The following is a 14,146-nucleotide window of genomic DNA, read 5'->3' on the forward strand; positions in this document are numbered from 1 at the left end:
ACGTGGCAGGTTCAGTCTCTGAGAATCGTTGTCCCTTACAAACCAGTTCTACGGTGACGTTCAGTCTGGCAGTGTAGGAAGAGAAAGCATTAAGAATACCTTAACTCAATGAGTCAGTCCTGGCAGTTTGAACCTGCAGCTATCCTGAATGAACAACTGGAAGTTGGAGACCATGAAGCTCTTATGCTGGAAAGCTGACTGTCTACTTCTTCTCTTTGGTGGGGTTTGGTCCTTAAGGTTAAGACTTTAAAGTATTCTGGCTTGATGCTTTGCATGTATGCGCCTGTTCCTATCAGAAAATGTCTCACTTGTGTTTTTTTTCTGTTTCATGTAAAAAAGAAAGAAAATGGGTCTTGCTATTCTCCCTTTGGAGGTAGGGAGAGATCAGACTTCTATTTATTTTCCTCCTACTTCTTTGCTGCTTCTTTTGCCCCCAATGTACTAAAAACGCTGGTGCTTGGCCATCACTGCACTGACCTCTCAGACTGTCACACCTCTCACAGAAGCAGAGTCTTGAGGGAGGCTGTGGAATTTAGTTTTCAGTAGACATTTCTCTGGTTACATTCATCTTTGTTTTCAGTAACTTCTCTCGGATACAACTGATAGGAACATTAATGGTTAGCTTCTCATGCCTTCCTCCAAAAGGTATAGCATTTCCACATTTCTGGGGTAGTTTGCATTGCTGAAAATAATGAACCCTTCAAAGCATTATAAATATATTCACAGCTTGGAAAGATAAGCGAGGGGCCTCAAAGGGCGGTACATGAGATAGAAGTGATGCCCTAAATGACTTGATGAGATGGTACAAGCTGAGATGACATGCTGGCTAGCCATAAGATGACTATCTACAGTAAAGCGGCGGGGAGCGAGGGAGGTTGGAAATGTAGAGTATTGCACAGGGCTTGACAAAATGCTGCGTGGTCAACCCATTCGATATAGCATCCTTGTCCCCTGCATAGCTCTCCAGTTCTAAATTGGTCCATAATAACTAGAACTGCTTGTGCTATGCGTTCCTTCGGCAGTGCAGTAGAAGGGAATGGCAGTATTATTACAATATCACTACGGAATAAATTGATTGCTATCCACTGAGAAAACTACATTTCTAAGCACACACGGCAGTCACAGTGATACACAGAGCAGTCTTTCAAGACTCTTATGGAATGACTAATAGCTTCATAATAGTGCCATTTACTACATAGTAACATTGAAAACATTTAAAAACTCCTCCTGAAACGAGCATCTAGTATACAGAAGAGGTTGCTTCAGTTTTCTAGAACTTGTTCTTTGTTTTCACTTTTTTTTTAAAGGACAAATTAAAACTTAAGTATAAATAGTATATAAAAGGTCACTAGCTGTTCTCTTTTGGCTTACTTTGAAGTGCATTTAGAACTATGGCTAAATTTTGTCATCTTCTGATGGGATTACAATACTGTTTGTTTACCATGAAACTATTTTGTATAATAAACTCACACGGCTGTGTCTAAAAAATATTCTGCATTCCTTCTAATCTGAGTTAGTATAATAAAATATTTTGTTACAAAGTCTAATGTGCAAACTCATTATAATGTGAAAACGTGGATGGAATTCACAGTATGCAAATTTTGTATAAAGGTGATAATGGAGAGCTACTCTTGTTTTCATGGCAGCGTTTCGCTACTGCTGCATCTCCCCCCTCCCTTCCCCCCCTCCCTGCACAACCTCTGCAACGGTCTTGCTTTGTATGTTAGATGAAATCGTTGCCTCCTATGGAACTGCTTCCTCAACTTTCAATCTAAAGCCATTTCAGTCTGTTATGTGTTTGCTTTGGAATATATACAAAAAAATTCTATCCTGGCTTCTGGCTACATCTCCTTGAGGTCAGCCATGGAGCTGCTCAGATCATGCTAAGTTGCCTGTGAAAGAAGTCTACCCAATTGGATTTGCCCCTCCAAGATTCACTGCGGACGCGTAGCGTGTTATTAGGATGGTCCAGTTGAAAGCTCAGATTTAAGTTGTCCTTTAAGATGTCAGTGTAACACTACTAGTGCCTTACAAGTTGGAATTTTTTTTTTTTCTGGAATGCAGACGATACAATAGTTACCCTATAATATATTATCAGCTCTCCTATATCTCAGTCAATTTACATAATTTAAAATAGAACATCTTATTAAAAACATCTAGATATACACAGATTAGGAAACGCTTACAACATACAAATACACAAACTAGAAATAAATTCTCAGCATACTGGTGTATATATACAACTGTGTGATACAATAAATAATTTCTGTCATGCTCTATCTACACATCATATTGCTTAAAAGAAGAGTAGATCTGGGGGGCAGTAGTGAAATGAAGCGCCTTTAGAGGGCTCTCTACATTTAAATTTGTGCAAATTAAAATGGAAATTTAAAAGTACAACTGATCTGTGTCGGGAACACATGGCTGGAAATAAAAGGACCCATATTACTGAGGTATTTACAGATACTGGCTAAAGAGCACTATGTGGGCAAATGCAGAAAGGCTTTTTCTTCTTTTTCGTCTTCATAATTTAATTTAATTTAATTTACTTCTTGACTGCCAGCATGGCATCTACCTCCTCCTCAGGCTGTAAGGTGTGCCACTGTGCAATGGGCCGCCGAGGGTTGGCCAACATGTCTGACCAATGCCGCAGCTCCGCTCCGGTGCTGTTGTAGCCCACAAAGACTTTCCCGATGGCATCGTTCTTGCCAATCTTGTCATAGTCCAAAACAGTCACAACAATTTGCACTTTCTACAATGAGACAGAGAAAGACCAGTGAGTGTGATAGCAAGGGGACGGCGGGCAGGAGTAAATCTTGGGACAGTCAGTGACAATGGAGACTCCATGTACACCAAGCGGGTAAGTGTGTGACAGCCAGAGCAGGTTCCCCCAGTGAGAAGCAAATTCAAACTTTTGTCTTTGCTTCTTGGGAGACTTTAAAATAAAATTAAGTTCCCAACCTCCCTGCTAACTTGAAATTTGCCCCTTTTCATCGAAGAGCTTCATGTGGGAGTTGATTTTCTTCCTTTAACAAATTAACAACCTAGGGATTATTATTTTGTTGTTATTGAAGAATCAGCCTGCTAGAACGCTGTAGGGCTAAAAGTGAGATCTTAAGGTAAGCGAAGTCAAAAGTAGTGCATTTTAACACATCATTATTGTTTAAGTAAGTAAGTAAAAATTAGGTAAAATTCAGAAACGGCTCTGCCCCAAGTTAACATTTGTAATGTGGTGCTCTATTCTGTTAATTGCTCTTCTGCTTCTAAACAACTCACCCATCCGTCCAGCATGCTAATCAGTAATTTTCAGATAAATTCAGAAGATAGTCCTTACAGTCGCTACGCGCATATATGTGTGTGGAGTCATCTCTGTGTGTGTGCGAACACCTAAGTTTGTATACACTGTGTGCATTATATAAATTTGTATGAGGCAAGAAAACCAGCTGCATGCTCTGGGGAGCTGGAAAGAAGTATAAACCCTCCCATCTCGGAGCTCTGACACCCCGGTGCTGCCTGTGACTGAGCCGGTGTTGGAGTGCTACTTCTGCTGTAGGAACAGTGACCTCTGGCAAACAGGGTTAAACTATTCCCACAAAATCTGCACGAGCCCATCTGTCACAGCTCGTAGACAATTTTCCATTCAGTTAGACTGGGGCGCACTGGGAGGTGATGTTCAAGCCAGGCATTTGCGTATGCGTTTGCGTGCACATGCCCGTGTTCCTCGCCATCGGGTCATTAATATTTGTCAAAAGAGCACAAATAGCTATTCCTTCAGTGGAGTGCTGCTCTTCCCCACAGCACCTAAGATGTTAACAGCCGCGGGATGATTTTACTAAACTGTAAATGCTTCTCCTTAGGGAGATTTATTTTTAAAGATGAACATAGAGTTCTTTTCCTGATTCCTTTCTATCCCATGGTAAAGACACAGAGCCCCTTATTCCAGTGCAAGTTTCCTGAAATGGAGGAAGAAATACCCTGAAACACATTTCTTCCAGAAAAATCTTTTGTTCTCAGGCATCAGGTTTTTAAATTTAAGGCTTTAAATATATGTACAATCTGGATTTCTCACTAGAATGATTAATTTCAATGCTCATAATAGGATTATCTTTTAAAAGTAACTTGATGATTTTAAGCATAGCTGCAAGACCAGACTCATGAGGTCTATTTTATAGAGTCCATTCCCTTACAAGATTGTACAATTCACTGAGCCAGAGAGATGATTCCAACAGGCACTAAAGTATTTATATAGTTGCTGATGACAAAAGTGTACATCAAACCCGAGACTCTCTCCCCAGAGCACTCACGATAAAAGGCAATATCCTGAAGCAAGTATTTCTAGATGCCAAAATGATGTTTCAGTGTTGCTGTTTGCAATATACTCACTTTTAATGCTGATGGTACCTCCCCAAATGAACATTTATGTGTTAGATGCATGGTACAATCACAGATATAAAAAGTAAGCATAAGACTATTATTTTATGGTACAAAAAAAAGTTGCCTGCTGTACCTAGAAGCTTGGGGGCTAGTTGCTATTGGATTTTTTTTTTGTGTGTGTGTTAATCATATGACAGCGATGAGCACTGTAAACGAAAGACCCTTTTCCTTGCTCTATAAAGATGTAAGAACAGCTAGCTCAGATGATTAACTCTGAGATGCTGCTTAATCTGAGATCTCTGTCTTAAATCTACAGAGAAATGTGAGCATTGCTTTGCCTTTGTACGATATATTAAAGGAACAGCTGCACTGCAAAACAGGTGCTAGTAGAAAACACCACCTCTGATAATAAACACTTGGATTAGCAGCTTCCTCACTGTGATTAGGCATTCTTGGGACTGAAAGGGCCTGAAGACTGCTACCTATGGTGGCAGTCTTGCAAAACACATGCTTGACCTGCCGGTAGCAACAGGATTTGACTTTCTAGTGGTGTTCTCCCATTACCTTTCAAGCCATCACTTTCTTTCCCTGAAGAGCTAGAATCCATATTCACTGCTGAATTGTTGAAAATGTTAATGTTTGGTCCATTTTAAATTACATAGGTGTGCCGCTATTGAGCTGCTTACCTCCCTCATCTCTGCTCTCTACCATCATAAAACTTGCATAACCATTATTTTTTTATTTGACTGTGAAAGTTTGCTTACTGACTTTCACATTAATTACCCCAAAGTCACTGATTGTTACCATGTTAAGACTAAATAACATTTAAAAATGTGTTTTCCTAATGATGAAATCACTTCAGTAACCACAATGAAATCACCTCTAAATATAGTCTTTTATAACTAAATCCAGAATACATTGGCATATGACCAAAGTCCATAATTACAGATTTTTTAAAATGAGGCTATATACTGAAGTAAATAGCTATAAAGTCATTCTAATAAGCTTACCCAAAAGAAAGTGCAAAAAAATTAAACTGCTAAATCATGATGCTTTTTAAAGGACCTATATCTGCCTTACAAAACTGACTTGGATTAGAAGGCAAAATGGCCAAGTACCTACAGAATGCACCTAACCATGCCAAAGCTCAGATCTGTAACTTGGAGGTGCCCATTCCGGTTCCCCAGTCCGGTCCCTATTTGGAAATCAAGACATTCGTTGCCTAAATTGCCAGACAGGCTTGATTTGATTGATCTTTTTTGCTGTTGGGACTTTGATGCTTGTTATGAGATTCTTCACAAGCACACAGACCAGCTTTCATTAAAATCAATAGGAATTAGACCTCACTGGATTTCCCGCTTTTTGATTCCTACAGTCCACAGACACCTGTACTTGCTGTGAGGCATGAAGAAACTCCTAAATGGGCTAGTCATGTATCCAAGTCACTATTCCTAGTGCCTTACCTTGTCTAGTTTTATTATCTTTGTTGGTACCAAGTCAATAAAAATGAAGCACATCGCTTTAGTTGAAATGTAGGCCTTGGCTCCTGGGCTTCTCTCCAGTACAGTTGCTATTAAAATCCAAGACACAGAGTCTCGAGACCCATACCATTCTCTCATCTAATCAAGAGGTGTCTGTGTCCCTATTGTCCGGGAGTTTTCACTGGTAATGTCTTCTGGCTCGAAATTTGGCCCAAGCTATTTAAACCCTCATAGTAGCAAGGTGCCTAACTCCTACCTAGGCCTCTCTTACAAGCCACAAAAGGATTTATTCCCGGATTGTTTTAATTATGGTCATTCAAACTGGGAGGCCCCTGAAAGTACACTTTCCACACTCAGCTCCACCCAGAAAAGCTGTAGTCTTTCTTAACATCTCCATGGTCACAGAGCTCCCCGCGGCAGGTGGGAAGCCAACATGCAGTTCTTTTCTCTTCTGAGGACATTTAAACCAATACATCTTGCCCTGCCAACGAATGCTCTAACAAGTGAGCAAACGAACAAAATGTATTAACTCTAATAGTAAAGGCTTAATAGAAATGGAGGAGGCCTGTACCAACCCATCTTTATGTGGTTTACATTACCCAGATCAGACCAGAGACCAAAGCCTCTCCCTTTCCAAGCAAACCACCCAACTAACAGATGATCTTATGCTCTGTGGCCAATTGTATACTTATTATTTATGCAGAAATGATGTTGCTCTCCTAACACAAGCCATAGGCACAGGCGACAAGAGTACTTGACTTGCTTAAGACATTGAAGATACAGGTTCAAATTCGCTTAGGGAAGGGACTGAATTGGATGTGGGTTTCCCACATGCCTCCTGAGATGGTTAAGACCTTCTCTCTTGTGAGAAAAGGTTAGTTAACATCAGAAGACATTAAATCTCACACTCATGAGTGAGAGATGATTTGCTTCCCAGCAGCCCAAAGACAGGTAACTGCGTCCCTGAACAAAATTACATGATGCCTCATCCTGGTATTTTCCACTGCTAATGTAGGTGACTTCCAGCTCACTGTGCTGACTTCTGAGGCCCCAAATTTTGGGCACTGAACTCTCCAGGAGTAGCACCTGCACAACTGCTGAGGCTCCCCTGTGGTTCCAAGAAAACAGGCACTGCTGTACTGACCCTGAGATTCTCAAATGTCTTTTTCCAAGGAGCATAGGAATCACCGAAATGCTTTCATTGTGTGGTGAAAAACTGAAAAAAACGGATGAAATTATATGTTTTACTTAAGAGGGATGCTGCAGTACTTTCAACAAATGGGACTGATAAATGGACAGGGAACACAAATGTGACTGATAATGCCAATTTATTATTTCAAATAATTTGGGGGAAATTGCTATATATGCCTTTTCTTTTATCCCTATACTTCTTTTGCTGGCACATTCCTTCACTATCTCCCTGTGGAATTTTTTTTTCAGAATCCATTTGTGTTAACAGAAAATGTCAGTTATCCATTTCTCACTGATGAATCAAGGCTTCGTGAGTACTGTGCATTTTATTATCTCCCTCTTGAAGCAGTCACACTCATCTAATGTAGCACAGGGCTGGCACCTAGGTGCTAATGAAGGCATGCACACGTGATAATTAACAAGATTCCTGTTAAATATTTCTAAGGGCTCAGAAATGGAATGCAGAGGGAAGACAAAACACTGTTTGACATTACCTGAATTTGCTCGAATGGTACTTCAAAGCTGAAAGACTCGTTGTAGTAGGGATTCAGAGTGTTCTTTTTAATTGTAGTCTTTTTCTTCTTCAGCCTCTTACCATTCTGCATCAGATGGATCTTCACATAGGGATCTAAGTAATCAAGAGAAGAAGTAGAGCTAAGAAGGGTAGTTCAGTGTGTTACCTACAGATTTCAATCCTGCAAATTTAAGACTCAATGGAAAAAAAGAAAAACCTTTAGCAACAAACAACTTGTATTTAAACAAAGTCCTAATTTCCACTATACAAAAGCTCCTGCATGACTGCTAAGTGTTCCTGATGGAAAAAGGTACAAAACATTTATTGCATTATCTCCTTAACACTGCAAGGGAGGGGTAAATTCCCACCTAACTTCGTTCTGTAGCTCAGTACGCATCCTGGAATCGTTTCTACTTAACATTTATTTACTGACAACATTTCTTGGCAAAAGAGCTGTGGGATGGTTTTCCCAAGAGCCGTGAGCGCTGCTGAACGCACACACGGCAGGCACAGGGCTAGGGGTGGCTGGCTGCTCTGTGACTGCCCGGCAGCTCTTCACATCGCTCCTTGGGTGGGAGCTGCACCACGGCTTTCCCGTCCTCTGACCTCCCCGGAGGGCCATGACTGACATAGCGCAGTGTCTGTTGGTCAGACTGCATGGCAGGACGGGGCTTTGCCCTTTAAATACCAATCCTCTACCTTAGTGCTACATGCAACTAGAGTAAGGTGCAGGCCCTGGTATTGGTATGAATTAATAATTGTTTTTGCTACTCTCTACTGAATTCTCATTGTTATTTTGTAATGCTTTGGGTGGCTAAGGAACAGAACTGATTTGGCACCTAATCAGGTATTTCTTGCGCAAGCAAAACTCTGCTGGATACTACTGCCCTGAAGTGGCATTTCAGTGGTTATATTTTCAATAGATATTTTGCCTGCTTGAAAGAATACCACCATCAGTCTTTAATCTGTTACAAGAGCTTTGTTCCCATTTAGAGAATGAACTAGCAGTTCTTTCATGGTGGTGTTAATTAGCAGTACCTTCACTGGGCTCAGTTATTTTTCTGTTTAGGCCTACCATGAAGCACCTTTTGAAGCATCTCAAGCTCAACCTTTTCAACAACCTGTATGGTATTGTAACCAAAATTTGGTTAGGTAACTCACTTGGCTTCAGGCAGCTGAACTGTGATGTAGGTCGAGGCAAGCCTTCCCTCTAGCGAGCTTGTAGGAGCTACACAAAGCACCAGCCAGCCACAAACCATCTGTGGCATAAATTATGAGAGCCTGAACGCAACCTATCAAAGGAAAGGGCTTCTCCTTTCCCTCCTGAGGAAAGGTTGGGGCTACAGAAGAAGAATGACAAATTTAACACTGAAGTTAAATATTATCACTATAAGCAAACCATGCTTTATGACTCTGCAATGAAATTCATGCTCGGAGTGTCTGAGTAATTGCATTCTGCTACAGTCAAAATATGCCTTATTGTGGAAGACCTAGGAGTTCAGGACAGTTACTGGAGTGACCTGATCACAGTCTACAGTAGCTCTGAAGGGAGCATAATTTTGGTAGTGGATTCTTCAAGCCAGCAGACAGGGGTATAATAGGATCCAATGGCTGTGAGAAGGAACTAGACAAATTCTCACTTAGAAACAGGCACGTACTTTAGTAGTAAGACTACTAAAACAGCTGGAGTAGCTCCTCAGTGTTTGTGGTGAACTCTCTGTTACAGAGGGTTAAGATTCCTTCTCCCTCAAAAGACTCAAGTTCAAATAGAAATGAAATCTAGGTAGGTTTACGCTCGAGGCTAGACAGGGGATTGCAAAGGTTCCTTTTGGCTGCACAATGTATGAATTAAGGAGTAGCATGTGAACAGCAGAAATGCTAGCAGAAAGCCAACAGAGTTCTAGTTCTTTTTGAATACTGAGTTCAACATCACTACATACAGGGGTCTGAAGGTGGAAAACAGGGAAATCTGGACTTCTTCAACATTAGGTGATACTTGAGAAAAGCTTATCTACCTTATTACTTTTGCTGAGGCTCCATGCTGAATATACAATTGTTTTGACTTGCAAAATGACATTTTATGTATAGCTAATAAATTGTAAGAAAGTTCAGTAGTCAAGGAGCCAGTGGTAGAGTGTTAAGATATGGAAATGAGATAAGATGCTGTTAAAATATAATTTGAGTAACTAGAGTGAGCTGCGAGGTTAAACAGTGCAGTAATACATTATTATTAAGCAGATTAGAACTGAGGAATTCCATTAAAATAAATGCACTCGATATAAGTCAATCCTTTACTGACCTTGCTTCTGCACAGACAATACATAGAGATCTGATGATTATTCATATGCCTATAAGGAACTGTATAGTAATGACTTATATAGTGATGCAGATATACTCCTATCTTGATAAACATTCCGTATTTTGGAGAAAAATAGTTTTAACCTAGAATTCAAGTGTATGTGAATGCTCAGAGTCTACACGTACATTCACTTTAAGTGATTTGCTTCTATTGAATTTTAGATTTCCTGTCTTCATGCTGGTATTAGAGCAAAATCTAACCCTGGATAACCCATGGTCATGGGACAAGGCCCAGAAGCTATGTTTCTGTGTATTCTTTTTCATGTCCTGATCAGCTTCTTATGTTTATCTGGGGATTTGAGTTAGGCTCAGTCAAATGCCAGATTTTTAGTGGGAAAGACCCCAGTGGTACCAGGTTGCCATGGTAGTGCAGACTGTCAGTGGCAGAGGTCCCAAATGGAGCACCAAAGAGGACATATCATATGACACAATATCCTAATTTTTTTTCATCCAAGGGTAAAATTGTCATGCCAAACCAAATATAAATTGAATATCACCTAACTGAAATCATGTTCCTTCTTTTCTAGTTTCAGAGGAAAGTATTAAATACTTTTTAAAGTGAGTAAAGTGATGAGTTTACTCATCAGAAAATCAGAACGGGGTGTCCAGCCCAAGTAAGTGGATGGGCTATAGAATCATAGAATCATTATGGGTGGAAAAGACCTCTAAGACCATCAAGTCCAGCTGTCAACCCAACATCACCATGTCTCCTAAACCCAAAGTGCCACGTCCACACATCTTTTGAACACCTCCAGGGATAGCGACTCCACCACCTCCCTGGGCAGCCTGTTCCAATGCCTGACCACTCTCTCAGTAAAGAATTTTTCCTAATATCCAATCTAAACCTCCCCTGACTGAGCTTGAGGCCATTTCCTCTCGTCCTATCACTAGTAACCTGGGAGAAGAGACCAACACCCACCTCACTACAACCTCCTTTCAGGTAGCTGCAGAGAGCGATAAGGTCTCCCCTCAGCCTCCTCTTCTCCAGACTGAACAACCCCAGTTCCCTCAACCTCTCCTCATAAGAGCTGCTCCCCAGACCCTTCACCAGCTTCGTCGCCCTTCTCTGGACGTGCTCCAGCAACTCAATGTCCTTCTTGTAGTGAGGGGCCCAAAACTGAACACAGTGTTGGAGGTACAGCCTCAACAGTGCTGTGAGAGATTTTAACTGAGTTTTTCCTCATTAGATTGTACATCCGCTTCCTGTTTCTCAAAGTATCCTGGTCTTACCTAGTTCTCCCCTCTCTTCATTCTTCTGTGTCTCATACAGGACCTCCTCCACCACTGCATTGCCCTCAGTTACACTTTCCCATATCCCATGACATTATTCCTAACTCCCTCAACTCTCTAATAATCTATTTGCTTGTGATCTACACAGACAACCTGACGCCTAAGCACAGACTTTCTTGTGACTTCATGAATAAACCTCTGAAAAAGACAGATTCTGTTCTACCAAATAACAGAAGCTGAACTGCTTGGAGTCAATTATTAGAAGAAGGGAGGATAATCAAAAGAAAGCAGAACCTCTGGGAAGTGCCAGTCTCCAGTGATTTTTCTGAGATAAGGTTTAGTGCTAATGGAAATATCTCTTCTCTCTACTTGCAACATAACCTCAGTGCTGGCACCATTACTCATGCTGAGTAATACTTTAATATGTAAATAGTCTCACTGAATAAGTGAGACTAGTGAGGATGACAGAACTGATATTCCAGCCCAGCAATGATAAATTGTCTGGTACGTGCATAGCCTGGGCGTAAAGGACAGAATTTTTTGACCAAGTAGAAAAGTGTACATCTGACGCCAGTGAAAATAAATAAGCATTTGTCTTTCTGTATTTGGGATAGTTATATCATTCCACATATCTGTAAATAACTCGCACCCCAAAATATTTTTCTCTCCACTGATACAAGACAGTCTGTTCGCTTTCATGTAAAGTTACACTGAAGAAATTTCAAGTTAGAAGAGGTGAACATCATTCTGTTTTTCCCTCCAGTTTTATTCCTTTAAAGTAAACAGGGATTTAGATCCACATTACATCTACAGGTATCTGTGGACGGACCTTGCCCACCTGTCTGGAAGAAGGGGTGTTGATCCAGATCACTATGGATGTCCCTCTGTCAAAGGGGACAGAATGGCTGTATGTCCCTTGCTTAATAATTCATGTTAAGCAATGTGTGGGATTAAATAAAATTCTGCTATTTATTCCCTCATTAACAGTCTAGCCATGAATGCTAAAAAGATGTAAAATTCATAACTAATTGGGCATTGTAGATTTTACAACAATGTCTCAAGGGAGGCTAGCTGAACAGCTTTAAAAGCACTGGGGGACTCATGGACACATTTTGTTTTCCTGAAGTTTGCAGCAAGATGTCAATACATTAAAGGATAACTGAAATGGTATGTAATAGCAGGTAAAGACTTCTGGAGTCATTTGGACTGTGAAGCATATACATACAATTAGAACCCTCTTAAAATAATGACTAGTTCATCATCCTCATGTTGTAGACAAGATGCATGCAAATTTACAGCTGAAAGAAAATACTACAACTCAAAAGAACATGACAGTATCTGAGGAAAAAGGGGAACCTGAGAATGCCTGCTTGTCAGTGGATTTTAAGACAGGCATCAGTAGTTAATGAAAAATAATTTTCTACATAGGTAGGAAAGAATTCAGCACACAAATTTCCAACTGTATTGATCTTCAGCAGAAAAGTGTCAACACAGTACTCAGCTTGGAGTGATTTTACTACAGTGGTTTATTCTGAATGCAAACACAAGGATGGTGCCGGTTTTTAATACATATTTGTAAGGCTTCTGTAATTATTGAAAATATGAAAAGCAAGTGCCTAGAAAGTTGAGAAATTTGAAAAATGCTGCAGGGGTAACACTGGATTTGACTGGGCGTGCAATTACAGTCCAAAGTCTGGGTGTGGGGGGAGCCTAATGGTTTAAAGGAAGAAATCCCACACAGCTCTGAGTGGTGGGATCAGAGAAAACCCTCTACAAGCCTTAAGTAAACCTAACATGATTATTAGGAAAAAAAATGAGCCAGAACAAACTAGTCATAGATATAGCTGAACGAAGTTTCAGATTACAAAACACTGTAAAAAGATATTAACTCGAATGCAGAAATCAAGAAGAAGAAATATGGTGCCAGAATTGTCTCCAGCTGTACTTTTGTCTTCAAAATGTTCAGGAAAACTGGGTGCTAATTAGCATGTGTTTTTCCCTATCAGAAGAAAATTTATGCCAAGCCTGTGCCAAAGCACCCATCACTGACACTTAGAGCCAAAGTGTCAGCAGACAGTAGAGTTTCCATTCCAGGAAGCAGAACAATTCCTGAAGAGCTTGGCAATTGATCCAATAACTGAAGAAAATCAAGTTTGGAAATGCAGCCCTGCTGCATTATAAAATGGCTCTGAAAAGACAGTTAGGACAGCGGTGACTTGCAGGGTGGACCGTTAGTTCCATGCTAAAGAGCCAGAATCGCTCTCATCCTGCAACAGAGCAGTGGGGTGGAAAGCTGAGGAAAGGCGTTAGACAGGAGCACAGGCAGTGCTAGATTCAATATCGTACCCTTAACCTGTTCCTATTCCGTGCAAACACCCTTCAGACAAAGCTTTTTTTGGCTTTCAGGAGTGGCAGTGGGAAGAACAGCAATTTTATACAGCAAACAATTTTATTTTCTATAGAGACTGCGCCAGGGATGAAGGCTGACTGCATCAGCAATACCTGCACGCTTGCTTCTCTCTTCTGAGAGTGACAGAAGCGGCTGTCACAGCTGTGCTGTGGAAAGCAGCAGAGCTGTGAGAGCAGAGCTAAACAGGATAAACTTTCCTGGGAGTTCCCACAGATTTGCTGATTCTTCCCAAGGACCATGGGACACGCTCCCTCCGTGGGCATACAAACCTTCCTCTCCCAAGAGAGGGATGATTCACATGATGCCTGTGGTGTCTGAGCCATGGATAATTTGTCCTGACTTTTTTTCTTCTGTTTATTCATGTATGGATGAGAGGGGATAATTAAAGTCTCCGAAATAATGAGTTTAGAGTGATATTGTGCCTGGATTGTCTAAACTAGTATTTTTCAGATGAATGGAAAGCTTCAAATGGGAAGGAAAGCCAGAGGGGGAAAATGTGTTATCTGGGGAAGAAACAACGCAAGGTACAATTACTAAAAAGGAGTACAAGTGCTATGGTACATTCTAGATTGCATAAAAGTTATAGTT

The 14,146-nt window shown here is 40.7% G+C and overlaps 1 protein-coding gene across 3 annotated transcripts in view; it reads right to left on the bottom strand.

Moving 5' to 3' along the window:
• Positions 1 to 2,053: 2,053 nt before the first annotated feature.
• SYT1 (synaptotagmin 1) overlaps positions 2,054 to 14,146 on the bottom strand; it is a 360,508-nt gene continuing 348,415 nt past the window's right edge. For all 3 annotated transcript variants that reach the window (XM_075080749.1, XM_075080747.1, XM_075080748.1), the window contains 2 exons: positions 7,541 to 7,674; positions 2,054 to 2,752 (listed from right to left, as the gene is read on the bottom strand). In XM_075080749.1, the coding sequence (XP_074936850.1) occupies positions 2,546 to 2,752; positions 7,541 to 7,674 (341 nt within the window). In that variant the 3' untranslated portion in view covers positions 2,054 to 2,545. The remainder of the gene's footprint in view (positions 2,753 to 7,540; positions 7,675 to 14,146) is intronic.

Source organism: Phalacrocorax aristotelis, chromosome 1 (assembly GCF_949628215.1).
Source record: "Phalacrocorax aristotelis chromosome 1, bGulAri2.1, whole genome shotgun sequence".
In the NCBI taxonomy this organism is placed as follows: Eukaryota; Metazoa; Chordata; class Aves; order Suliformes; family Phalacrocoracidae; genus Phalacrocorax; species Phalacrocorax aristotelis.